Genomic DNA, 27,831 nt, shown 5'->3' on the forward strand with positions numbered 1-27,831 from the left:
CCTACAAACATCTGTTGAATGAAGGACAGTTGGGAAGGGGAAGAAAAGGGAGGCAGCGAAGCGTTCCCAATGTTAGCCAGCACCAGGACAGCTTGTGTCCATGGGTGGGCTCCCGGGACCCCTCCTGAGATGCAACAGCATTTCCCGTGTGGCACCCAGGCACGGCAACAGGAGCATCCATACCTGCTCACCGGGATGTTGCTCTGCACCTTTGCCAGGCACAAAAAGTGGTTCCTTGCTTTTGAATAATGTCAGCTTCTCTTCGGTGGTGGGGAAGGAAAAGGTGGATTTTAAGACCAGAACCTTTCCCAGGTAAATAAGGACGAGCAGGCAGAGCACTGGTTGTGTTTGCTCCGCTAACTGGCAGAGCCAGGGGGAAAATCAGCCTGCGGAGGTCAGAAAGCCAGGTCAGGCAGCCTTAGGGAGCTTTGAAACATTTTTTCTGGAATCTGAAAGAAATAGAGGATTTTTATTGTGACTCTTATTTTCTACAGGGATGCATTGGTTTGTGCTGTGTGTATGTTCTGTTTACGACTGAACGTCAGGAGTCACTATTTCTTGGGAAAACACTCATTTCATAACAGGTATTAACACACATTAACCAAACCATAGAGGAGCAGCAGAAGGTTTTCTGTAGGATCCTTACGTAGTCTTGCTCCTGTAGGAAGGCCAGCCTCACCTAACTGCGAAGCCCAGCTCAGGGGAAGTCCTCAGCTGCTATTTCTTAACCAAAACTGGTCCCAGCCGTGGTGCTCCCGGTGCCAGCAGGTGCAGCCGCAGAGCGCTGCTCGCCGCCGGGCTGCACAGCGGGGCACGGGGCCGCAGGGCGCAGCGGGGTAAGTACGGGGACCTCCAGGCTGAGGGCTGCTACAGCTGAGCTCTTGGTTTAACCCACGAGCAGCGGTGGTGTGGTTCTCGATGCTTTTATTTTAAACCAGCAAGGATGATAAAAATGTCATTAAAAATGTTCTGTGAGGGATCCTCCTTCAAAAACGGTTAATTATATTTGCTTTCTGTTCCCCTGACCACCCTCCACTTTCTTCTCTCCTCCCAAAGGCTTTGAGTAGCCCAGGATCTCCTGTACAAAACCTTTGTGGGTTTCTACATGGTTACAATTTTGACACCACGAGTAGCAAAGAGGAGCATTGCTCCGGGGCTCCCACACCAGCCAGTACAAAATGGGGTAGCAAAAAGCAGCACACAGACATGGGATGATCCAGATAAGCAACGTCTTGCAACCGAGAGTTAATAAGTAACTGCGTTTGTACGTTTGTACGTGATGGCATCTTCCCCATGCATCGGTACAGTGCACGGTGGGGAGATGCTCGGTCGTTTCAAGTCTGGTAGCAAAGTGCGTGGTGTACGGTACAGAAAATCGCGTGCGTCCTGTTCCACTCTGGGTTGGATCGAACGTTTCCTTCATCCACGGAGCCACTTTTATCTAAATAAAACATTCAGCAGCAGCCAAAGTGTATCAATGAAAAGGAGAGCGTTAATCGATAAAGTGCTGGGCTCAATTATGCTGCTAGCATGGGCATGAATGGAGCAGGAGAGGGGTGAAAGCCCACGGCTGTCTCACATACCACTCGAATTTCCCAGTCTGGGGAGGGGGAACACGTTGTGCTCACCCGAAAAAAACCTCCAGCGGCGAGACCGCGCAGCCCTGTTCTCTCTAGCATCTCTCTGGTGGTTGCTGTAACCGCTCTCGTATGTGCACTAGCGGGTTTGGGGAGTGCTGTCCCAAGGAGATCCCGCTGGGAAAAGCCGAGGAGCCGGTCTGGTCTGTACCATGCTTTGCCTTTGATAACCCCCTGACTCTTGGGTGTGCTTCGTCCTCACCGTGCCTGCTCTCTCCACTGCCCGGCTCCCGGCTCAGAGATGGCCACGCGACCGGCGTCGGCCTCGCGCGCCAAACGTCGTCAGCCTCGGCACCTTCACAGCTTTTCCTCGGCCGTCTGACCTTATCTAGCCAAACAAAGGCCAAAAAATGAGCATTTGAGAGACCAACCAAATTTGGCAGGTATGAAGCTTCTCTTGAACCGAGAAAAAAAAAAATCCAAAAGAAAAAGCGAGTTGAGAGTTGAAAGCAGCAGGGAACATGACACTTGGTTGACTTTGCCGTGAGCTCTTTCCACCACCATAAAACCATGTGGCGGACTCTGCAACTCTAACTGGTCTGTTATTTCATTCCTCTTATCTCTCTCCTTTTCTGTGTCGGTTTTTTGCATGACCTATAACCAAAAAGCTGACTTCTTGCTGTGTGTGCATTTGAACGTATGGCTCTTCTGCTGGCAAGTAACTAATCTTCTTCTAGAGGCATGAGCTAACATCAGTGGTAGCTGCCTGACTTCTAGTCTGGTTGTTCTTAGATGCCCTTTGTTAACATTTTTCCTTTTTATACTATTTCCTCTTCCTTTTTCACTTTTTTTCCGCTCTGTCAGACATCTTCTGTTGAGCCATCTTCCAAGAGAACTCAAAATAAATTAAAAAAAAAAATAAAAAAAAAATGAAAACCTACCAACAGGCAACACTAAACAGAATAACAAAACCAGGCAAAGGTCACGGCAAGGTCATTTCCAAAATTATGTCACCTTGAGGTCTGCTTCCAACTCTAGATTAATTCAAGGATCTACCAGTCCTTGGTTAATGTATCCAACCAGTTGTGTTCCACACGCACTTGAGAAGTGAAAAAAAAAAAAAAAAAGAAATTTTTTAAAAAATTAATTAAAACATTTTAGAAAATCTGCATGAGCTACACCGACACATAAATCTGATCAAAGGGCAAAAATAACTCCCCATCCATGCATGATGCATGATGATTTCTATGAGCTGGGATCCTGTAAATTATATGCTATGCAAAATCAAATCAGCTCTGTGTAGTTAAATGCCCTTAAGTTACTAACTGTATGTCCAATGTGATAGGGATTGCATCTGTGTATGTATATGTTCAGCTGTGTGTATACATACATTTATTATGTATATCGTAGCTTTTCTTTTCTCGTTTTTGTTTTCCTCCTTAATTTAGTTGTTTTAGATTTCCCTACATGTTGAACGTCCCGGGGTCGCCGCCTTTGGCCTGATGTGATCTCTCCTTTCTATTGCAGAACCGCATGCACGAATCACTGAAGCTTTTTGACAGCATCTGCAACAACAAGTGGTTCACAGATACGTCTATCATCCTCTTTCTAAACAAGAAGGACATATTCGAGGAGAAAATTAAGAAATCTCCGCTGACTATCTGCTTTCCTGAGTACACAGGTAATGAGAAAGCTGGCCGTGCAGGCGCGCGCAGCAAAGGCATCACGGGGCGCCTCCAGCCAGGCTGGTGCCACCCTGTATCACGGGCAACAAGGCTGAAGATGAGTAGCTAGAGCTCCAGCAAGTTTTATTTCCATAAATGCCATAGGATCACCCCCACCATGTTTGGCGGTCCACCTAAAGCATGAGGGTGCCTCAGACCCCGGGTCTTTGCTGGCAAAAGGCCACCACCGCTAGGCAGGGTGCTGGATCCTGCCCCACGGGTGCTCTCGATGCTGAGCCAAGAGCTGCTGGTGTGGGGCTGTGGCATGGCCCTGAGCCCCTGCCCTGGCTCCCTGCCCGGGAGCACGAACCCTCTTCCAGGTCTCTCAGGTGCAGTGAGCTGAACCATTGCAAGCGGGTAACTGGTCTCTGGCAGACCAGCACATGGGGTCTGTTGCACTGTCTGCTGGGGCCCAGCTTTGCCATTTCATAGCCCATCACTTTCCCAGCTGTAGATCCTGGCTGACCCCCACAAGCGTCTCTCCACGGTGCCTGGCCAAGCCCCCCCTGCCAGGTGCCTGGGGGCTGCCGGATCGGCCCTCCAGCATGCAGGCAGCAGGTCTCACGCCTTGGCTGCTTCAGCTCAAGCTGTAAATTTTTATCACGTTAGTTTAGAAGGTCCCCAGTTTCGCTCTCAGGCTCGCAGACGTCAAGTGTCTGGACATGGGAACACCTCCCGTTAAAGGCAGATAGGAAACAAGGGACGGGATTTTCTCCTGCACCAGCCGCCCACAGCTCCTAACCCACAGTGCAGAGAGAGGAGAGTTGCAGCAAGCCGTGCCCCGAGCGTGGCTGGGGAGAAGGAGGAGATACCCAGGGATCAGAGCGGGGCTCTGCAACGGGGCAGCATGCAAGAAGCCCTCGGTTCTGCTGGCTGCCTGGTGTCCGACCTGCTCCTGATGACAATACATCACCCATGCAAAGGCTGCAGCTGCACCCTGCCGCTTCCCGCTGCATCTCGCCAGCTTCCACAAACCCTCATTACCATTCCGAGACAGCATAAAAATAAACTTTTATCGTCATGAATTATTTAAGCTCACCGGAGACATCCAGATGAATCAAGCCGACAGACAGAGAAGCAGATCTCTTTGTCAGGAAACCGGGAGTTGTGTTCTTTGTTGTGAACCGGGAGTACCAAGGGTGTCACATTTCTGGGCAGGCCAACAAATTATTAACCAGAGCTTCCTATCTCTGAGCACTTGATTTTTCCCTGTGAATAGGCAAAAGCGATCCATCATCACTGCTTTGGGCTGAATGGTCTATGGCCATGGAGCTGAACGACTCCGTCTGAATTCAGAAGAACATCTGCAGGCTTCCTCTCCGGGGAAGGTTTGGATGTTTGTCACTTCCAACACATTTCAGCCATCTACTCATCTGCTTGGTCTAGACAGAACCAATGTATTCCTGACACGTTTGTCTAAAAAAGATCTAATAATGGAAATTTCACAGTCTTTACGGTTGAAAGCTCACAATAATGCCAACCCCAAATTTTTTTGGTTGCAAATTAGATTGCTGCTTGCCTTGCTGTCTTTGGATGGTTTGTAAAGCAGCTCTTCACCATCCTCTTTATAGCAGCATTTCTATATACCAGAAGGCCTTTATCATGGCCTCTTCCTTTTCCCCTTTCCTCCAGGAAGCAAACCTGCACCTTTCACTCCTTTCCGATCGCATTTTGTGGACCTGGTTTTGCGGATCTTCCCAGAAGTCTCCCAGTAACCCCACTCTGAAATAATACTCTTTACACGTCCCTTGATGGCAGAGGGACTAGAACAAGAAGGAACATCAGTTTAGATAAACTTTTCCTCCTGAAGCTATCCCAGCCCGAGAGACGTTCATGGGAGAAGGAGACTGTCCACACACCTAGCTAAGCTCCCAGCTGACTACACAGAGGAAATCAAATATAAGCTCGTTTCTGAAGCACTTCACCCCAGGTGAACCAAACCAGTCCTCCCCAAATCTCAGAGCACCCCAAAGATTCTCTGAATTCCTTCCAGGTGCTCTCCTGGAAGCTGGGAGTTCTCGCAGTGCCAGGGACACCCCCCGACCTCTGGTCTCTCTCATGCCCTCAGAGAGGGCTGGAAGCCTGAAGGCTGAAAGTCCTTCTGCTGATCCAACAGGGATCTGAATTGGAGCTGGAGAACATCTCGCCCCCGGGCTCCAGCAGTGCCGGGAGGAGCTGGAAGTTACCTCATGCCAACATTAAGCCCGAACTTTAGGCACAAGCTTAAACTTGCTCGCCCCGGCTTTGCTGACCGCAGCTCAGAGGACAAAGCCCTCGTGGCCTTGTGAAGAAGCAGCATTATTAGAAACTTGCCCTGGAGTTAAAAAGAATTATTTGATGAAAGCCTATAAATCAAACAAGCGGAGTTCCAACATCACAAGTAGGTTCCACAAAACGCTTTTAATAAAATGAAGTTTCTGGTGTCCATTAGTCCTGCTGACAGAATTATTAGAAGACTGCATCCGCAAATTTGCTTGCTGTATGCTGGAGCACTCTTTCCATCCCCTTAATTCACTCATGCTTTTAACTAATCCACAGCACCGAGCCAAGCGGCAGCAGAATCCAGGGTGTGTTTTAAACCAAGCTGGCATGAGCAATTCCCTGCTCTCCCAGAAGGAACCCAGCATCTAAACCCTCATGTCTTCGAACAACCAGCTCCCCTTTCATTAAATACCCTCCTGGTTACGCACAGCATGTGCAACTCTTCCCAAATTCCTCACACAGGTCTTCAGGCCAGACCCTGCTCCCAGAAAACATTTTGCTTCTCTTACTCCAAGCATGTTCTCAGGTCTCGTGGCCTTCCTGAGCTTGTGCCTCCAGCTAGCCGTGCACCTACATGGAGGTGCAAGTCATTGCCCAGCCCAGCTGCCTTTAACCACAGCAAATCCCAAGCCCACGTAAGCTTCTGCCTGGCAGATAACGCTTCCCACCAGCAAAGCCTCATGGAGGGAGAGGGACCCAAGAGCATCAGCAGCGGCACAGCTGCGGAACCTGCCGGGGCACGGGGACACGGGCGCTCCCGGCCAGCCAGGGGAATGGAGTTAACCGGAGCTAAGCAGGGGCCGGAGCGGAGACGTGTGTGTGGGCAACGACAAGGCTGGCCAGATGAGGCAGGATCTGCTCTTTTGCATGACTGCTCTTACGCTTTTTTAACACAAAACCTGATGGCTAATAAGGTTTGGCACAGACATCTCTATACATCAAAAGAAGAAACTCCTCATGGTGTGATTTTAGACACAGCTCTAGCGCAGGGTACTGTGATCCTAATTCCTTTTAAAAAGAGGGATGCTCTGTGTTAGCTTTTTTGTGGGGTTTTGTGGGGTTTTTTGAGAAAACCCCACTTTGCCCTGTGACAGAGGCTGGATCTTTCCATGCCCCTTTCTGTTAGCGGTTCAGGGAAAGGAAGGCACAGTTACCACTACTGCCCTCGATTCACGGACATTTTAGTTGTTCTCCATCAAAAGCTGAAACTTTAATAGAAAGAATCAAAAAAAGGGGAAAAGCTAAGCCTTTTCACCAGGTCAAGCACTTTACCGCATTCCTGGCAGGTTTCTTCTCTTTTTTGTCACCAGGATGTGGAATTTCTTCTGCTTTTCCCATCATAGCCTGTTCAACACTCAGCTCCCTCTTCCATTTCATCTCTATAGACTATAAACAGCAACGCAGAATAAAAATACAGCTAAGCTGACAGTCTGAGAGCATCTCCTCCCTTGCAGCAGCCCTGGCTGGTAACGGTGCCCGCCCCCGAGGTGGAGACCGGGCAGCTGGGATGCAGCAGCCCCCTACAAGCTCCCCATGTCCCTACAGCGGGGCACTTGCAGGCACCCTACAGATTTAGGGTTACGGGATTGCTTTAACCTGCTCTTTTTCCTTTCGTCTCTGCTTTCTTCTAGGCCCAAATTCTTTTACGGAGGCGGTGGCTTACATCCAGGCTCAGTACGAGAGCAAGAACAAGTCCCCCAACAAGGAGATCTACACGCACATCACCTGCGCCACCGACACCAACAACATCCAGTTCGTCTTCGACGCCGTCACGGATGTCATCATTGCCAACAACCTGCGGGGATGCGGACTCTACTAAAGCACTCTCCTCCCCTCCTCTCCTCGTGCCCGCCGGGAGCATCGTCCGGTCCGGCGGACAGGTCCTCTCTCTTTCTGGTTTTTTCCTCCTCAGAAGACACTGAGGAAGAAATACGTAAATCCCTCCTCCCATCCCAGAAAACTCTGCAGCAAGTTCTGCTTTCCCCAGCCCCATTTTATTTTATTTTGGTTTATTTTTGGTTCATTCCCTTGCTGCCTTGTTCTGCTCCCCCAGTCCAATTCACAGTGCTGTAGAGGGAGTTGATGCGTTTCCCACAAAGTGCATTTCAACTGCCAAAAGACAAAAATACTTAAGTTTTAAAAAAGAAAAATCAAAGCCTTAAAATACTGGTCAGCAACAGTGTAGTTTGGAACCAAAATTTTTTTTTTCTTGAAATTAAGGAATATTTTTAATTCTCCTGGTTATTTATCTTTTTTTTATAACACTATTCCTTTGGGAAGTGCTAGGTACAACATGATCATTTTGAGGGTACCTTACGGCTTCAGTTCCTACCCCAAAGCCAGAGGGGTCAGTGTTGAACGCAGCCGCTGCAGTTTGGATGTGTATATTCTCCTTTTTTCCAGACAGCTATTTGAACAAGTAAAACAGCCATATCGAGTTCTGCTGGTGTCTGCGTAAGAGGGACACAGTAACAAAACCTACTAAGCCTTGTCTAAAAGCAGTTGTTACTGGTAACAGTTTTACCTCAAGTTTTTTCGAAATTAACGTTAAAATACATCTAGTGGTTTCAGTAACCCGTTTGCTGGATGCTGTGGAGCTGCTGGGCTGAGCGGGGCGGTGGCAGCGGAGCTTGGTGGCATCCCGATGGTGATCCCACCTGGATGCCAGCCTGGGTACCCGGTGACCTTTCCCAAAGCACCTCCCAGCCCATGATTTCAGCACAACTGATGCTCCTGCAAACACGCAGCACCTTTTTCCAAACGTCAGCCCTGAAATGCTGGGGTGCACCAAAACTATTTAGCCCTGGCTTCTCGTCGGCAGAGTTTGACCTTCAAATCCCTGAAATGCGGGGAGGTGCTTTGGGGAAGCTCACCGTGCCTGGGTCACAGCGAGGTGTGCAGGAGCCTCGTGGCTCTTTATCACACCTCAGGCACCCAAACGCCCCCGAGAAGGCCAGCCTCGCACTCTGAGCCTCCTTGGCCAAGCAGAAGCCACTAGCCCGCCTGTGTCAGCTCCTGCCTGAGCATTCAAGGGAGGCAGCTCCTGCTTTGGTGTCTCCAGTCAGGGCATCTCTTTACCAGTACCTAGAGTGAGAGGGATGGTTTATACTGGCCATGCAGTGGTAAGGGAGAGCTCAGGGAGCTGGTTTGAGCCAAGTGATGGAGTAGGAAAGAAAAGCGCAGGGAAGGGAAGGGAGGAAGGAAGGGCAGAGGGAGAGGTGTGGGGAGGGCAAGGGTAGCGCCCAGCACAGCAAGGTGTGGGGACGCAGAGGGGAGGACAGATGGGGCTGGGGCCGGGCTATGTGTGACCATCTGCCTGCCGTCCCCAAGAGCTCCCTGTGCCGTGGGGGCGAAGGCAGAGGGCAGCGTGAGAGGTGGGCTGTCACCCCTGGGAGCATGGAGGGACCCTTAGAAGTCCACCCCAGAATCTCATTTCGTGTCTGGGTGGGACAGCCGCCTCCGAGGTCCCACTTGGGACCTACCTGCACCTGGGAGCAGGTGGGCAACGCTGATCTCTGCCTCTTCCCTGCCTCTCTTGGAAGTCTGTGATCCTGGAAAACATGAGTCTTTCCAGGCCAGCCACAAGTTCAGCTGTCCTCTCTTGGGAGCCTGAGCTGGGGGTGCCTTTCAGGTCTCGGGAGGCCTGAGTTTTCTCCAGTGCCATGCCCAAGAGGGATGGTATGTCTTTTCCCGCTGTGCCATCTAGGAGAGAGGGTGTGGGAGCAGCCCAAAGCAGCACAGCCCAAAGGCAAGGGGCCAGGTGAGCGTCAGCGCGTGGCAGGCAGGGGAGGGAGCAGGTGGAGAGGACCAGCAGGGGCGGTTTGGGAGAGAAGTTGCAAATGGGAGATGAGGCAGGTTGAGGCAGCAGGAAGGCTGGAAGGAGAAAGGCACCTGGGAACTGGAGGAGAGTCCCTGTCAGAGGTCGTGCTCTGCCAGGACAGTGCTCGTGGGACATCGGTGACAAACCCCCAGCCAGGGATGCGAGCGGGAGCACCCCGGGGCAAACAGGAGGCATGCAGAGGAAAATAAGGTGGCTCTCACCCACCTAACCAGCTCACAGCCCAGCACGGTCAGCAGCTGTGTCAGTAACCCCCTAAACAGCATTAAATGATAAAACTATTTAGCATTGTGCAGTGAGGACCCACTGCTGCTCTGCTGGATGCTAACAGCAATAACACCAGGTCTCTGCCTCCCCCACTCTGGCACCAGTGAGTACCCACCTTTCTCTTCACCATCTCCGCCTTAAAATACCTCCGGCAGCATCAGCTCCCACGGAGAGCTGGCTGGCCAGCAAAGCCAGGAGCCCCTCTGCTCCTCACGCCACATCCCACCCACACGTCTTGTTTTCCCAGGTCCCAGCCCCCCTCCCAGCTCCATGTAATGCCGCTGTACAACCATAAACCAAAGGAACGCTGAGCACAAGGCCTGCACACGTCATTGTATTTGGTTTAGCTTAGGATTTTCAGAGCCAGTGGGAAGGTTTTCCGAAGAAAGGGTTCCCGATGGGAAGCACCTGCCCAGTTCTCTCGTTCCTTGGAAGGGACCAGCCTGTGGCCAGGAAGCCACAGAGGAAGGGCAGGGAATTAGCTGGAGGGATGCAGAGGGATGGGGATGCTCCTGGAGATTGTCCGGCATGGGTGGCCGAGCCCCACCGGTACCACCTGCCACCCACATATGCTTCGAGCGTTAAAAGGAGGGCTGAGCAGCTGAATGCTGGTTACGTTTGGTACATAAAGCCTACGTAAGTGCTGCAGCCAGCGTGCAGCGCTGTGGTGCGGTGATGGCTTGCGCTGGCAGCCAGGCAGGTCTTGCATTAAGCTCTGTCAGAAGAGTCGGATCGGCAGCACTAAATTCTGCAGATTTTCTGTTCCCACCCCTTGCTGTGGGTGACATCTGAGCCGAGCGAGGAAGCAGCAGGAGCTGCTCCCAGCGAAGGCAGCACCCAGCCAAGGCTTCAGGAGTTCCCACCATAACGCGCACGGGAATATTTTGGGAAAGGCCATGTAAATCGCTCCACCCCGAGCTCTGCTGGACACAGCCAGGTCCCCGGCGCTTGGTGCGCTTGTGCGGGGCTGGATTCAGGCAGCCCATGCCCGGCCGTGCCGGCTGGGAGGTCCAGACCCCACTGCCCCAAGCCCCTCCGCAGCTCCGGCTGGTTCCCCAGCACATTGGCAATAACGGCTGGTGCTCCACAGGGAGAAAAGGGAGAAAAAGAGGAGGAAATGTTGACACGCAGAGCCTTTTCTTTCATTTTCTTTGGCATATTGTATGTCTAAAGCTTCATTTCAGCTGCTGCTGCTGACATTCCCTCCCTCACATGAGTGTCATGAGGATTCACAGACAAAGGCTGGAAACAGCATTTGGGAGATGAAATGCTTCCAGTGTTAAACACTACTATTTCTCTCGCTTGATGGCCGCATATAGATTTTTGTCTCCAGAATGCCTGCCAAAGCATTACTCACTGCTGCCTTTCTGCATCCTGCTAAGCCTTTTCTGACAGATGTGCCTTCTGCAGGCAATCTTTTGCCCAGTGCTTTTTCTAAACACCAGCAATCCTTGCAGCAGTTGCCTAGACAGAAGACCTTGAAATACATTGCCTGCTTTCAAAAGCCCTTTTCTTAATAGCCCCTCGTGTTTTACCATTGCGATGCTCCAAATCCAGACCCTCGGAGGCACTGAGTTGCCTTTAATTTGCAGTCTCCGCGTAGCAGGGATGTTGCAGCTGGTACCGCTGCATGAGAAACCATACCAGGGCACGGGGGACACATTTTAAATGCACAGAACTGAAACAGCTATGTAATTGAAAACGTATAGACCCCGCTGCCCTTCAAAGCTAAGGTGGGAATTTGCGAAAGATGCCCTTTTTGGGATGCAGGAGGTTTTTAATGACTCAGGTCACTTTTCCAGCAACAGCATCCGAGGGTTGTTGTGTTGAAAGCAGCATTAGCAACTCTGGATTAGCTTCAGACAGCCAAAAGAAGGAAGGAGGGAAGCCCCATTGCTTGCTTCAGCAGCAGCAAGAGGGTCAGGTCTGTGGATCTGTGAGACCAAAAAAAATGCAACTAGCTCCTTTCTTTAAACACCAGTTTCAATTAAATGGAGAAACCTGTGGAAGGAAAGCCTGGAGATGAGCCCGTGGGTGAGGCTGCAGGGCTGAGCTGCAGAGCACCGTGCTCCTTGGGAGGATGCGGTAGCTGGGCTTGTTAGGAGAACCAGCAATAAGCATGCGCCAGGAGAGCACACACTGAAATACAGCCACATACTTCAAAGGCTGGTTTTTCTTTAGCAAATGGAATTTACATTTTTCCTCCAGGCCGGAGGAGCGCGGCCGAGCGGCAGGGCAGCGGGACCCTCGCCGAGGCCATCTGGCCCCTCCGTCTGCCAGCACTGGCCGGTCCCTGCTGCCCCTGCCCTCCCACAGGGCCCAGCCCAGTCCCGCGAGGGGTCGGTGGGCTTCCCACAACCCCCCTCCCACAACTACTTCCAACTAAATCTCTCTCGGGAGTTTTGTATGAGAATTGGCTTCTTGCCCTCGGCCAGCTTTCCTGGCTGGCTGGCCAGCCTGTCCCTCCATGGAAGGGAGAGCATCCTGAGGAGGCAGCTGCCGTGCCTCCTCGGTAGATGTGCTTTTCTTCTACAGGACACTAAAAGTATCAATGAAAGCAGCCTGTACTGCAATGTGCATTAAAATCCATCCTGTGGGTTTAATCTGTCATGGCACAAGCCCAGCGCTCGCCTGCAAGGGAAGAGAATTTTATTCTGAAGCCAGGAATGCAATCTCTGAGAGGTCGGGTTGGGGGGGCCAGAGATGTCCTTCTGCCAAAACACCCCCCTATGCCGAGTTGCTGCTGTGCATGGCACGGGGCAGCCCCTCACCCTGCCCCTCGCCGTGCTGCGGGGGTAGCTGAGGGCGGCAGGCGGCACCCACAGGGATGGGTGCAGCTGATGCTGTAAAAGGGACCAGCCCTGCACTGTTAGCCTGTGCAACGTGTCCGAGGATTCTGTGGCCAAAAAAATCTGGAGCCAGGAAGAGCTGTTGAGGTCCTGGGAGCAAGGCTGACCGTTGGTCAAGTCGGTTAGAGTAGCTTAGGACTAGTGCGTTTGTGTCTTTGTCATGGGCCAGGTTTGTCTTCAGGCTCACAACCAAAAACTCCCCGACCATTTCCAAGGAGACTAAAACACTCCTTAAGGATCTGATGCCAGAAGCATCAAGGCCAGTAGAGATGGTGCTACGGACCATCATCCTGACCCACTCAAACCCATCACACACGCGCATCCCCAACACACTCACAAGAAAGCAGAGCTGTGGTCCGGGTGGCACAGAGCGCAGACCGCGGGCTTGCCTCTGCCTCCCCGGAGGCAAGAGCAGACAGAAACACTCCCAAAGCACCCCGAGACTTGAGTGTATGTTAGCATTTCTGAGCTCCTGCACGACATGAGATAATTGATGCTGACAGATATAGGTACGTGACCTATATAAGACGTTACGCTGAGAACATGGCTATGGAAAGGGACTTCTCACAGGACCACTCACGTCTGAAGCGGCAACCCGGAGATCTGGGTTTGTGCTGCAAAAGCCAGCTAGCGAACATGAGCCAGAGTGACCCTGAAATGCTCACGTGTTAATAAGAGGAGGACCACCAAAGCCCCCCAGCTGGCACCCTGTAGGCAGGGGGAGAGGGGAGGGAGCTGCACTGAGACAGGGCAAAACCACCTCCAGCCCCCAGAGAGGGCAGCTCAGCCCCCCACCGGGAGGGGGGACCTGGGGAGGAGGTGGAGGGCTGGGAGCCGGCCCGACGCCTGCTGCCCCGGCCCCTCAACCACCCAGTCTCTTGGAAATTGATGTCGAGTCCAAATCTCAACAGTCCTGTAGCACAGGCAAGTGGCTCGGGGTCTAAACCCCCTGCCCCAGGCAGGGAGAGATGACAGGGGCAACACCACCGGTGGTGCTGGGCAAGCAAATAGGGACATGTAAAGACCAGCCCCGTTAAACAGCCCAGCCCCCAATTTAACACCCTCAGCCCTGCTGCCCCCCCCCCCGCTTCCCCCCCCCCCCCCCCCCCCCCCTTCAGCTCGACAAGGGAACAGTGACCGTCACCCTGCCTCTGGGCTCCCCGCCCCCCACCACATTTCTTCCCGAAGGATCGCCAGAGGCTGCCACGATTTTCCTTGTGCTGGTTTCCCGCTGAATCATTTCTCCTGCATGTTTGATGGCCCAAACTGTATTAACTGTAATTTTGTACGAAGAGTGACTGTCCCTTGGTTTAATAGAGCATTAGCTATTGTAATAATTTATTGGCTGTCAGTAATGTATTTATTAGTTACAAAATGTTAATAAAGTGCCAGCTCTTTTCTAGTGTGAGAGGGTTTTATTGTGTCTCCCTTGAGCGCGTCCAGCTTCTTGAGCCCGTTCCTTGCCCTATATCTGCTCCGGACATGCACGTGTACAACACGCGCCTGCGATGTCAGTTGCCTGCCACAGCCTCACACACCTGAAAATAAGGAATTCCCAAAGGATATAACCTAAAGGTATTTAATTTTATGTAAGTATCTGGTGGGAATTTTTTTTTCTCCTTGTTTTTAAGTAGAACAACTTCACCACGGTTTCCATATGTTCCTTGCCTTCTTGAAATTGCTTTTCCCTTCCTGAAGTGCCATGCCCCCGTGTATCTATGCGGGCCATCCATGCTTTTTCTCCAGCACTGCCAGACCCTACGTTGACATCCGTCTGTCTGCATCCGACCACTTCTTCAGCGCCCGTCAGTGGGGCAGAGCATCCCTGCCACCCCCCCCCCAGCACCTCAGCTGCCAGTCTTCTACAAGTAGCTTCTTTCATGTTTAAACCAAAGATCTTCCATTATTTGGGGCATGAAATAGAAGCAAAAGGCTTGAATAAACCAAGAGAAGATTTTCCATGAGCCTCAGCAAAGGCCCATTAACCATTCTTCCTATCGACTTCACCTATTTCCAGTGATGCAACTTCAGCCAGACCCATCCTCAGACACGCATCCTCACACCTCTCAACCCACGGATCAGGCAGAATTACAGACCAGCCCTGAGAAGAACTAACAGCTGAGAGGGAAAGGATTTCTCTTCTTATATTTGTATTAGGGATTTTTTAAAATTTTCCTCCAGGATGCCATCCTGCCTGGATCTTCTCCGTGGGTGCCCAGGGGCCCAGAAGTCACCAGAGCTGTTTTCCCTGCACGAGGAATTTTGATTTCCCTGAGCACGTGCTTTATTTCAGCTGCTCCTCCACTAAAACTATCACTCCTTTCTTTAAAGGTAATACATATATGGGACAGCACAGGGGATGGACAAGGAAAAAACCTCACCCAGATACTTTCCATGAAAATCTCAAGACCTGGTATTTTTGTAAACAGCCACAAGTCAAGAAGGGCTCCATCCTTTTAGGGTGGTTTCTGTTGTCCCCATGAATAAGGCTGACATTTATTTTAAAAAAAAAAAAAAAAAAAAAAAGCTGAAATGAGGTCCTGAAGCTTTGGAAAGCAACTGCTTACCATCCCCAGCTACTCTTTGTCAAGGAACCCACAGCGTAATCTCAAAGCCTTTCAAGATGAAATCAGACATCTGCTAAATTTTGCATGCAAAAGCTACAGTTGAAGTGTAGCTAATAAAATGACTCACTAATAAAACATTCATGGAGAACTCCAAAATGTGTAATTGGGTCATCATTTCATTAGGAAACACGTGCGTTCTCATGAATCTTCAGCAAATCCGAAGCCCCCCCCTCCGCTGCGCCTCCAAGACCAGGGGCTGGGGGGATGTTTGCTGCAGGAGGGTTTCCCACCAGCTGCCAAGCACCCTCGCTGCCCCGAGCACGTCTCTGCTGCTCTCAGCTTCACGCAAGGCTTCTCCCAATCGCTGGGGGTCCCCGTGTGGGCAGCCCCCCAGGACTCAGGGGGGCTCAGCCCTAGGACAGCGTTGCCGAGAAGGGCATGGTGCTGCCCTGGCTTGTGAGCCCCGGCTTTGCAGCAGAACCTCCCCCAGTTGGAGTGGGAAACGAGGTGGGTACGTGCAACAGAAGAGGTGCGTGGGCTGCCTAAGGTGCCACCCAAAGCCACCAGTGGAGCAGCCCGGAGCAGCTTTCCCTTTGTTCTGAACAGCGCGTTAATGACGGAGGAAGTTTTTGAGCGCTCCTGGAGAGCTGGATCTGTCCTACCCTGCAGCACCTTCATGCTAACCACGAGGCACAGACACCCCGCAGCCACCCGAGTGGGGAGTGAAAATGCTCTGCTCGGTGGTGCCCTGCGCCAGCCGATTCTGTGCAGGACAGCCCCACTGCCTCCTCCTCCTCCTCTTCCTCCTCCTGTCCGCTCTCTGCTCCTTTCTGGTAACAACCTCTGCAGCGTGGGGAAAAAGGCCTTTCCATCGCTTTTGTCCACTTGTGAAAGGACAAATTTATAATTTTTTTTAAATTGCAGTTTTTAGAGATTTGCCTTGATTTATGCTCCTAGTAGAGCCCTTCCACGCTTGACGTCTGGCTGGATCAGCCCAGGACCCGGGATGCTCAGGGGGCTGCGTGGTGGGGCTGACGGCGGCACCAGCCTTGGCTCCCCCCCAGCACTGCCGCGGTTTCTCAGCAGTGACCCGGCCACCGCTGTGGTGTTTCCAAGATGGGCTGAAGATTTTTCCAGGGGCAGAAGGGCCTAGCTGGGACAGGACCTGCCCCAGGCTCTGGGCAATCCCTCAGCACTGGTCTCACCACGACAGCACTAGCACCCTTCAGGAGGGGCTGTAGGACCCCCAGGATGGGCAGAACTCCCTCCTCCCAGTCCCCATGCCCAGTGCATCCCAGCTGCTGGCCGGTGCTGGCTGCTCATCCTTTATTCTGGCTCTGCGAGTGATGCTTCGGGGGTGCCCAGCCCCTGAAGAGACACAAGGCCCCTTCCACACTCTTCTGGTTCGGCAGACGATGAGGAAATGACATTTTTTTTCTCCTGCTCTTCCTTGATGCTCCGGGTGTCAGCCCTGCAGAGCCACCCCACAGGGACACGGTAGGGCAGCAGCTGCAGCCCCCACACCTGCCTTCTCCAGGCCAAGAGAACTCTGGTTCCTCCACCTTTGTAACCATCTCACATTTATTACTGTCTGATTTTAAAGAGTTGTTTGTTGGGTTGTTGGTTGTTTTTTTTTTTGCTTTCTAACCATTTCAATTCAGAAAAATATTCTCCTCTCCTCTAACTCTCTCTTCTCTTTCCCTTTCTCTCTCTCTCCTCCCTCCGCGCTCCCCACTGCAGAACCGCATGCACGAATCTCTCATGCTCTTCGACTCCATCTGTAACAACAAATTCTTCATCGATACCTCCATCATTCTCTTCCTCAACAAGAAAGACCTATTTGCCGAGAAGATCAAGAAATCGCCTCTGACCATCTGCTTCCCCGAATACACAGGTATGGGATGGGGCTGACATGGTGCAGCCCCGCGTGATGCCCACCGGCGCGCCACCAGGGCTGGGGGGCTGCACCTCACCCCAGAGCTGGGCAGGGGGGTGGAGGGGACAGAGCACCTTCATGGGGGGTGGGGAGCAAAAGCACTGCCCACCTCTGAGAGCCACAGCACAGCTCTGGTACCTCGCTGGTGGGGTGGGGCCGTGTCCTGTGTCATGTCAAGTCTTGTGGCAAGGTGTGCGACCAGCTGATGGGACGCAGGGGTGGCCAAGACCATTTGAGACAAAAGGAGATGAGCTTTAACGAGTCTGGCCACAGGAGCTCTGGAAAGCAGAAGCCTCGGTGAGAGCCGACTGCCCACCGCTCGAGCCATCCCGTTCGCTGATGGGTCCTGAGAAGGTCCCACTAGAGGAGTCCAGGCACGTGCTCCTCCAAGCTGCATCTCCCGTTTGCATCCTGCCGGGAGTGCCCTTGCACGGGGCACAGCTGGGGAAGGGAAGAGCCCTTTACAGCAGAAATCTGGGAAACCACACCAGAATCGTATGTTTTTATGTGAAACCAACATAGCTCGGGGGAAAAAGAAGAAAAACCGAGAAAATGGGGTAAGAATAGCTACCCCTTCTGAATTCTCCAAGGGAAAGAAAAAGAATCAGTTGAGATTCAGAGGCTCCAGCCTACAGATGCTGAAACGTGTCTGAATGATTTCACCCAGAGCACATCCACCCTGGATGCCAGACCCTGGGGACGAGGAGGTCCCCCAGCCCAACAGCACCCGCTCCCCAACAGCAGAAGCGCACTGGCATTTCCACCCGAGGTTTTGAGGCTTCTCCATCGTGAAAGCAGCAGTACTTTTTTTTGCTCAGCCACCTGGTGGAACGTCCCAAACTATCTCATGTGGATACCAACCCCTCCAGCCCATCCTGGCTACCCCTGGGAGGGGGGCAGCCTGGTGCCACCGGACCACCTCCCCTCTCCTTCAGCCACCGGCTGCATTGGGAAGAAGGGGAACCGGTGAGCTGGAAAAGGAAAATAAGTCTCCAGATAATAACAGCTCTCCCAAAGGCGATTTCAGGGGCGTAATTCAGGCTTTGTGGCTTCCCGCGAGGGGCCGGTGCAGCCACTCACTGCCGTAAGCGGCTTAATGCAATAATGTGCATTTTTCGGCTCAAACATCTGGCCCCACTCCAGCTGCCTTACAAAAGCAAACCGCCCTGGTCGGCTGAGCGAACAGGGAACGACATCCCCAGGCAGCTCCTGCCCCCCCTGCATTTCCAGAGCCCAGCGGGAGACCCCCACTGAGGCATCGCCCCAGTGGCACAGGGGGGCTCAGCCCCACGAAGCAGGCACAGCCAGCACCCACAGGTGATGTTGGAGTGGCCACTAACCCTCTGGCCCTCCTAGCCATCCCTCCCTCTGCCTGGCCGGGGGGGCACCGAGGCCCCCCCGGCCTTTCTCCAGACCCCCGCGCTCCCCTGGGGTGGGCGCTGCTGGGATGCGCCATGGGGACTCACCGGTGATGCCGGGAGGAGCATCCCTCGGAGGAGCATCCCTCGGGCGCAGGTGGGAGCTGCAGCCCTTCCCTGGGGGGGAAAAAGGGGAGTGGGCGGAGAGGGCAAAGCAGCGACACCTGGGGAGGGAGGGACCCCTGATGGAGCCCAGGTGCTCTGCGATTTGGGGGAAAAGAGGGGGGAAATGGGGCAGGATGGGGTGGCAAAGGGTGGCCGGGGGAAGAAGGGAGATGGAGGGGGGAAAGGGGTAAATGGACCCTGCTGAGGGGTGAACCAGAGGGTAAAAACTGAAAATAAATAGATTTTACCTAATTTTTTTTTTTAAAACAAAGCGTTTTGTAAGCAGCGAGGGACGCGTTGCAGGCGGGAGGATAGTGGCCCACGGTCCTGATGCCCCCCGCTCTGTCCCCCTGCCCCACCTCTGCCCACAGGTCCCAACACCTACGAGGACGCGGCCGCCTACATCCAAGCACAATTTGAAAGCAAAAACCGCTCCCCCAACAAGGAGATTTACTGCCACATGACGTGCGCCACAGACACGAACAACATCCAGGTGGTATTTGACGCCGTCACCGACATCATCATTGCCAACAACCTGCGGGGCTGCGGCTTGTACTGACCCCGCAGCGCACAGCGACTTCTTCGGTGGCGGTCCCGGTGCCAGGAGAGAAAAGAAACAAACAAACAAAACAAAACAAAAAACCCAAACAAAACAAAACAAACAAAAAAAAAAGAAAATAAAAAAAAAAAACAACGCAACCACACACAGACACACACACACACACACACACGCGCGCGCGCGGGGAAAAAAAAAAAAAAGCGAAACAAAATGAAAAAAACAGATTGAATGAGAGGAAAAAAAATCGTAATCATAGTCATGCAAGTTGGTAAATAAAAAGGCATAAGGAAAAATTATATATATACGTATATATATATATAAAAAAAAATCCACACCCACCTTTTTAGTTTGTCTGAAGGAGCTGTGGGCAGCCCCCGTCCCCCTGGCAGGCTCCAGCCCCCCATGGCACTGTCCCACGGTGTCACAGCTCGGGGAGAAGCCCCGGGGCCTGGGGGGGCTCTGCCTGGCCCCCCACCCTGGCAGTGCCCGGGCATCCCCCCGTGGGGCAGCGGTACCCGGCTGGGGGGCGGGGGGGCACCCCGGGGTCTCCCCACGGCACAAGCGGGGCCGGATCCTGCCCGTGTCCCCGCCGTGGCCAGTGCTCTTGTGAGTTATTTGACTGTGGGGTTTTATTTTTTAATTATTATTATTATTATTGTAATTAATTATTGTGGGTTGGCTTTTTTTAAAATTGTTATTATTATAATAATTAATTATTTTTATTTCCAGCACGGGGAAGGCTGGGCTACCCCCACCTGCCCCCAGCCCAGGTGAGCCGCTGGCTCGAGAAAATAAAAGAAACATTTAAAAAAAAAAAAAGAAAGAAAGAAAAGGAGGAGGAAAAATTCAAAACTCCCCCCCCCCCCCAGCCACGTGCCGTAGCTAAAGAGGGGAACAAGATGAAGAAGAAGATCTTTTCCCGTTTCCCAGCCCAGCTGTTCGGGGAGGAAGGCTGCGGTGGGAGCATCCTCCAGCGGCCCCCCGCTGGGGGTTGGGGGTCGGGGGGGGGGGTCGCGTTCCCAGCCAGCTCCAGGCTGAAGCCCCCACTCAGGAGCCAGGAGCCAGCGAGTTTCCCCCCATTTTTCCACCCCTCCTGGTTTAACAGCTCCCAGCTCCACCTCACTCCAGCTCCAGACCCAAAAGCACAGCTCGGCTGCCCCCCACCCCCTGGGGGCCCGCGGGGCGGCGGGGAGGGTTATACATAGGTATATTTTATTTAATTTTATTTTTTGTTTAGGGTAATTATTTTTTTCCTTTGGGTTTTATTAATTTTTAACTCTTTCCAGTGAATGCTTTTTTGTGCTGCTTTTTTCTCTGCGCCCCCCCCCCCCCCGCCACCTGCCCCAGTCCTCTCTCCCTTTTAGTGAATGGTGTTTTTTCTCTCTCATGTGGGGATGTTTGTGCTGAAAAAAAGAAAAAAAAGAAAAAAAAGAAAAAAAACCTTAAAAAACAAACTTTGAAAAAAAAAGCAAGAATGAAAATGATTTAAAAATTTTAAAAAACACACACAAAACCACAAAAAATAATTAAAAAAAAAAAAACAAAAATCGAATGTAGTGTTTACATTGAAGCCACCGTTTTCATGACCAATCCTTCGTCATTTCTACTTTGATTAGTAACCAGACGTCTTCACGGTTTCACTTTTACGAGTTACCTTTGCTGAAGAAGAGCAGTCACACCTGTTCAAAAGAAAATGAATAAATAAAGAAGAAACTAAAAAAAAAATAAAAAATAAAAAAAATATTATATATATATATATAAAGCGCCAGGTCTTTCTAAGCCTTTCTATTACCAATCAGTGAGGTTTCTGTGATATATTACACACTGCCAATCTCTTTCTCTGACTAATGGAAAAATTCATGTGTAGCTCAATAAAGAGAATGTTTGTCTGTATCCCGGGCTCTCCCCTCCCGCGCCTCCGCCTGCTTCTTTCCCCCCGCGCCTGCCAGAAACAATACTAAAAAAATCACCTTTTTGGGGGGTTTGCTGCCGGTATGAGCTAAGGCTGGGGGGTAAATCCTGGGAAGGTGCTGTGCAGGTGGCTCAGGTTGCTTTCCAACAAAACTCCCCAGGCGAGAAAATATTTTTATTTCTTTTGGGAACGCAAAGACAGTCGTCAGGGTGAGCCCTTTGTTTTGTGGCAACACCAGGAACCCCACAACGTGTGAGTTTTTCCCCCAGGAAGGTTCTCCCAGGAAAGCTGCATCTTTCTCCCCAGGAGCAATTCAGGGGGTGTTTGGGTTTGGGGGCTGGGGGGTTTTTGCACATTTTGTTTTTTTCTCACAGTTTGGGGGTTGTTTGGGTTTTTTCCTTTTTTTCTGCAATTTAGGGTTTTTTTCACCTCCATCCCAGCCCTGGCACACGGCGGCATCGGGCACAGTGGCGACAGGTGGGACACGGAGAGCCCGTTGTCCCTTGGCACAGCCCGAGACCCCGGGCCAGCACTCGCCGTCCCCTCCCGAGCCACAGGAGCGCTCCCAAAGCCCACCGGAGCCCAGGACCCACCAGCCAAGCCGGTGCCGGAGCCGCAGGGAAGGTCACCCCAGCAGCCGGGCCCCCCAGCTCAGCTTTGTGCCGGCCACCCAGGCACCCCCAGCCCAGCTGGCTGGAAAAGATGCTCCATCACGCAGCAGCAGCTCCCGACCCACGCGGCTTCTCCAAGGTTCCTGCTGTTCACAGCCGTCCGGGAGCAGCTCCTGGTGGCACTGGGGAAGTCAATCGGGCTTCTCCTGGGGTGACCTCCCTTTCCAGGGAAGCCACCTCTGGTCCATGCGCCCTGCACAAACCAGCCTCTCATCCCTCAAGGAGGTCACTCTGCAGCGGTGCCGCAGGCAAGGTTGCCATCCAGCGGCTGCCCAGGGCCCACTCCCCAGGGAGCACAACGCAGCCGGGCAGAGGTCGGGAATCCACCATGAGGAGGAGAAAAGACCATTAAGAATAGCCCGAGAGGCTCTGACACATACCCAGCCCTGGGGGTCCAGCGCCAGGAGCCTCCCTGGCTGGGCACCCCTGGGCTCGTCTCTTGCCGCCCGAGCGGTTGCAGGGGCTTGGGCCAGGGGATGCCCAGGATGGGCCACGGCACCTGCTCCCTCCCCGCTGCCCGCTGCTGGGCGAGGGATGGCGTTCCGCAGCAGGGGCCGCACGGGCAGAGCTGCTTTGCCGTTACCTTCCCAGGTAGGTTTTTCTCTAAGTGGTAAAATTGGGGGTGGCCCCGACGTCGCACGGCTCACAGAGCCCCGGAGCCTGGCAGAGGTGGCTTGTGCCAGGAACCAGGGGCTCTTGTGCCGGATCGGGGGAAGGAACCTCCGCAGGGCACCGCGCTGGCGGCCCGGGACGGCTGGACACGATGCTGCAAGGCGACGGAGACCTTGCAAGCCCAAAGCTCGGGCCGCGATGCAGCTGGGGTCACCTCCCGTCACCGTGCACAAAACGCATCCTCACGCAGCCGAGCCCCCAGGAACGCGGCAAGGGGGGAACTCAAAGAAACACCCCCCACCCCACCCCGACGAGGGTCTCTGTGGTTCCCTCCTCTCCCCTCTCTGAGCTACATCCACTTTGCTCTTGCCCACCCGCAGGCTGTGCCGTTCACGTGCACGGCAGCTCTCGCCCCCTCCACTTGCTGCCCAGCAGTCCAAAACCCCACTTTATTTTTACTGTCCCTTGAGACACCGTTCCTCTTCCATTTCCACATTCACAGCACGACCGAATTCCAGGAGCAACTACTGGTCTGCAAGCCCCGGGCTCGGGAAAACAGCTAGAGCCAGCACCAGGCAGCTGCGCTCCCCCTCATCGCGACAGCGAAGGGGAACCAAAGGGGACCAAAGTGCAAGTGCTACATTTACAAACCGAACATGCTACAGAAACATCCAAACAATTTCCAACACTGACCAAGATTTTATTTTTGTGGGGTTTTGTTTGTTTGTTTTTTAAAACAATAAAAACGAAACAGCTGTGCTCTGAGCAAAACCAAAGATCTCAAAAAAATTCTTTGAGGTTTACTAATAGCATTGCAAGGTAAGGCTTCCCAAAGAGTTTTATTGAAATAAATTATTTTCACCTAAACATCGATGCAATTCCTCTCATTAAATTCACCTTCAAATATCTAAAAACCAACAGTAAAAAAAGTTACCAACAATTCTAGATAATACTGGGCTCCTTCTAAAGGACAGTGATACTAGAACTCACTCTTCAGAAGTCTAAAAATTAAGTCACTGCCGTGTAAAATTCAACTATGCAAGCTAGGGGCGGCGGCGGCTCCAAGTGGATCTCGTGTCAGAAGTTCTTAAGAAAAATCAGAGGTTAGCAAGTTGGGCAGCAGCCGGTCCCAGGTCCAGCTGCCCCAGTTCCTCCAGTCTTTCTGCATAAATGCACGGTGAAGTTGTGGGGTTAAAAATGAAATAAAAAGCAAGATAGCAGAGCTATCTCCACGAAGTCCCATCCGTGTTGCTCTGGAGTCCACAACAGGCAGGTCCCTCTATCGCGCTCCCTTGGCTTACAGTGACACGGGACAGCGGAGGCCGTAACCTTGCCTGGCGCCCCACTTCTTCGCTCGATTCCCCGTTCCTCGCTTGTTTCTGGCCACAAAAGGCAAAGGAAAACAGCGCGGCGCTGGGGAGCGAACAGAGCCGGAGGTCTGCCAGCGCGGGAGAGCCCAGCAACAGCCGACAAACTACCGTACGCTGGAATCGATGCGCGTCGGTGCTTCGCTGCACAATTCACGGATTCTGGTTTTTCCGCGTTACGTAGCCAGGCAGCTTCCCTCCAGCCCAACGGCCGGCCTTCAGCGATGCCTCCCCAGCCCTTCGAGCCACCCTCTGTGACAGCCTGCACCGTCGACACCAGCAAGGGACCGAAGAGCGGGCGCCTGCTTATCTAACACAGCGTTTGCTGGAAATTTCTACAAGCTGTCTTTCCTCTTGGACCAACTCGCCCCGCTCTCGAGCTGAACATGCCAGTGCCTGCACCCACAGCTGCTAATTCGGAACACGCCTTCCCCAGCCTCTGCTGTGCAGTCGGCCCAACGCCTCATGCTAGCTGCAGAAATCAGGCCTGTGGTTTAGAAATCGCCTTTTGTTTGTGGAGGGGGTCGACGTCACATAGAAAAGATTACAAAAAAGGTTAATTTGTCAGCTGTCCAAACATTATTAGACCACATGCTTTATACAGCAGAGAGGCAGCCAGCTCACTCGGCAGCACAGCCAGCTGAACTCTGAAGAGACACTTTCCTGCTGGTATAGAAAGCGCAGGGGGTTTTGTATTTAATTCATTTATTCAACATTGCTAACGAGGAGGAAGGAGGGGCAACAAGCACTAAGAGTTTTGCTGCATCTGAAGCCTCCGTTCGGCGGCAGCAGCCAGCATCCTGCGACGCAGGGTGACGGGATCGGCGGACGCTCCCTCGGGCAGAGGAGAGGGCTGCTCTGTGGTCAGCTCCTCGTCAGAGGTTTTGTTTAAGTAACGCCTGCAAGAGGAAAAAGGAAAAGATGAGTGAGCAGAGCCCACTGCATTACGGCTCTGGAAAATACTTCGCTGGTACACCCACAAAACCAGGGAGCCTTGCAAGGCACACCAAGAGCAGGAAAACACCTCGGCCAAAGCACACACAAGCTACGTACTGCAAAACAAAAGAAAGGCCTGTATAAACTACAATAGACTTTGCAGAGTTGGCAGAAGCTCTTCATTTTTGTGCAAGATCCTTGTGCCTGTGGGAAGGAGCCAGTTCTAAAGGTCGGGACACTCAGAGCAGTTCACTGAGACTGCAGGTGAGCTACTGAATCTCTCCGTTCTTGTTATTCCGCCACTTGTAAGACCCTGGCAGCCCCTACAGCCTGATGACAACGAGGAAGCCTTTGACAGAACGACCACTAGGGCTGCAAAGTATAAGGTAAGGCAAAAATACAAGGAAGCAGCTGCCAGAGTTAACATCCCAAAGAATTTTTACGCTTGGGGACAAAATATATTGGTTTGCAATTCCACAGCTCTTCAATATAGCAAGGGAACCAGTAAACCAGAAAATCAAAACCACTTTTGTCTCCCTAAATGACATTTTTCAAACATCAAGGAAAAATTATCATAGGACCAAGCCTATTTATAGACAAACTCGTAAAAGGTGTCACACCCCCAGTTATTTATATGAAGGCATTTCAGTGTGGGAGGAAAAAAAGAGCACAGGTAGGCTGGTAACACCAAAGGACACATAACTCAGTGCAGTTTTTGTAGACCCTTTCAGTAGCCTCCCTGTGATATAACAGAAGGGACAACACTTGTTACAAATGCTGGAGTTTTCTCTATACCACTAACGTGGGGGTTTTTGCTCTTTTTAATCAGCAACTGGATGCTAGTGAAGTTCACCAACATGACTTTTTGCTGTACATAAAAAAAGTTAAACTCTCCCTGTAACACCTATTACTAGTTGGGTTAAAGAAAGTGTTACAAGTTCATCACTCTCTTCAGAGGTGTTGACTTGCTGGTCACGAGCTCCTCTGGCGTGCTTTATAGGTGGTCATCTGTCAGCTCTGTGCTGCTTTGTGCTTAAGACATTTGCTCGGTATTTGGAAAGAGTGGTGCCTGATTAATTTCAGCTGTAACAGCACAGGCAGCGAGGGCTGACACCTACGCCAGGGGACAAACTGGAGATTACTAGAGGACTCGGCACAAGCAACGTGTTCTCACTTATTACAGGCTCAGCCTGAAGCCCATTGAAGCTGGAGAAATCATCTTCGGATTTCAAAGAGCTTTGCATCAAGCACTTAGGAAGCTGTGTACATGTTGGGACACATGACGCTATTTCAGAGCTGGGCTGATCAGCAATGGTTGTCTTAAAGCAGCACCCTGAGCCTGCTGTAGCAGATGCGTCCATTCCTCTTACTACTTCTTGCATCAGCCCAAGCTCTCATGGATATAATCTATTTGAAACCCATTCCGAGGGACTACAACCAAGCGGAACGTACTTTCGAGCTTGCTGCAACAAGTCTTCCTTCCGCTGAACCAACATACGCTGCCTTTCATCAGCTGACTTTGAAAAGCGGCTTCCCCTGGCCTCAAAATCTTCTGCTTCACCAGGCTCTGCTTCCATTTCGCTGGATTCCACCATTTCTTCCAGTCTCGAACTGAGTTCAAGCGGCACTCTCCCAGTCTAAGAGAAAAGGGCAAAAAAAGTCCTAAGTCCTTGCAAAATTGGCTAACATGGCTTCTTTGTGTCAAATAGACAAGCTACGAGAACCGACATTTTCTGAGGCACTGGAAGAAACCAGACTCTCACCTGCTGTACCCAATTCCCCTGGGCTCCTTTGAAACCCCCAGCCAAAATACTGAACAAAGCTATTTCAAGGCGTGTTCAAAGAGCCTGTATTCTGTAACACTGTATCTTTTGTGCCACGCTTGAAAGTAATCTCAAAGATAAACATTCATTACCCATAATTAATGCTCTCTGAAAATGGGGCACTTGAAATAGTCAGATCCCGCAGCTGACTTGACAAGCAACACAACGCTAAAGAGCAGAAAAAGCAGAAATCCATATACTAAGGAAAGAACAGCAAACTTATTTGCAAAGAGGATGTGTGCTTGAGAAGGGAATTTACGAGGCTTCGGTTCACCGGGTTCTGCAGCACACAAATTATCGTGTATTTGGACTGCGGGAGCAAGGCTGGCAGCTGTCCCAAGCACGGTGTGTCAATAAAAGAAGCCGGCAGCCCGGCACAGAGCATCTCTTCACCCTTGACAAGTGGCCGACAAGGCTAACACGAAAATTGAGCTGATGAACGATGACGCCGATGAACCAGCGTAGGTGAAACAGCATATCCTGATTGCATCCTGTCCTACACGATCAGATCAGCTCCACGACAGAAAAGCACGATGTTACTAAGCGGGGTAGTGTCAAGAAACAAATCACCTCAAGGAAGGGCTTAAAGGTTTAGCCCTCGTTTGGTATCGCAGAGGATTACTCAGGCGGGATGCACCAGAGAGGCGTTAGCCAAGGCAGCTCCCACCCCCTTGTTTGGGGACTTTGGCGCTGCCACCACGGCAGCCTGGGTGGCCGTTACATGGGCGCCGCGGGGGCACGGCCGCTCGCGGTCCAGCAGCCCGGGCTCAGAGCACCGCAGCGGGCAAGGCGCGGGTTTCAGCGGGTGACGTGCAAAACACGTTGAGTCATTCCAAAGCCCTAGAGACGTACCGGTAATGCCACCTCCCCGACACGACGCCTTCAGAGAGAGAGAACCGAGGCAAATGTCACTTCCCATCACCCAGGCGACCCCAGCAGGAATGCCGGGGCTCGAGCCAGAGCAGCACAAGCACGGCAGCCTCAGACACGAGTACACGTGCTCAGCCTATTTCAGCCAAACCCCCGGCACGCTGGGATGTACCGAAGGGCTCCCCGTCCCGCACACACCGCTGCGCTGGGGTCAGGCGGCGGGTGCCCTTGGGACTGCCTCAAAGCAACGCCACATCCCAGAGGGGGACGTGAGAGCTCCACAGCGTGATCCCATGGATTGTATGCGGGGCCAAGACAACCTCGGCAGATCCAGAGGAAGAGGTAGGGAGCAACCCGACTGCTGCTGCCCGTTACTACCAGGTGGACACGGAAAAGAGAAGCTCTGCTGGGTAAAGCAGAGAGGGAGGGCATCATCATAGTTAATGTCCAGAAAATACTTTTTTTTTTTTTTTTTTTTATTCCTGTTGGATCATTCGTTTCAGAAGATGCAAGCTAGCTCACCTGAGGTTTAGGGGTT

The 27,831-nt window shown here is 52.2% G+C and overlaps 2 protein-coding genes across 3 annotated transcripts in view; one reads left to right on the plus strand and one right to left on the minus strand.

Annotated features, from left to right (window-relative positions):
• The window catches only part of GNAO1 (G protein subunit alpha o1), a 146,626-nt gene extending 125,578 nt beyond the window's left edge, over positions 1-21,048 (plus strand). The window contains exons 7-8 of one of the 2 annotated variants that reach the window (XM_005233480.3): positions 3,105-3,258; positions 7,195-13,919. In XM_005233480.3, the coding sequence (XP_005233537.3) occupies positions 3,105-3,258; positions 7,195-7,382 (342 nt within the window). In that variant the 3' untranslated portion in view covers positions 7,383-13,919. Of the gene's footprint in view, positions 1-3,104; positions 3,259-7,194; positions 13,920-16,824; positions 16,979-18,914 lie in introns of those variants that run through there. The other variant, XM_005233479.3, reaches the window with a different exon arrangement.
• Positions 21,049-22,976: 1,928 nt separating this feature from the next.
• Positions 22,977-27,831, minus strand: part of AMFR (autocrine motility factor receptor) — a 30,404-nt gene continuing 25,549 nt past the window's right edge. Inside the window, exons 13-14 of the mRNA XM_055818672.1 lie at positions 26,053-26,237; positions 22,977-24,563 (exon numbers count right to left, since the gene is read on the minus strand). Of these exons, the coding sequence (XP_055674647.1) occupies positions 24,413-24,563; positions 26,053-26,237 (336 nt within the window). The 3' untranslated portion in view covers positions 22,977-24,412. The remainder of the gene's footprint in view (positions 24,564-26,052; positions 26,238-27,831) is intronic.

This window comes from Falco peregrinus, chromosome 14 (genome assembly GCF_023634155.1).
Source record: "Falco peregrinus isolate bFalPer1 chromosome 14, bFalPer1.pri, whole genome shotgun sequence".
NCBI lineage: Eukaryota > Metazoa > Chordata > Aves > Falconiformes > Falconidae > Falco > Falco peregrinus.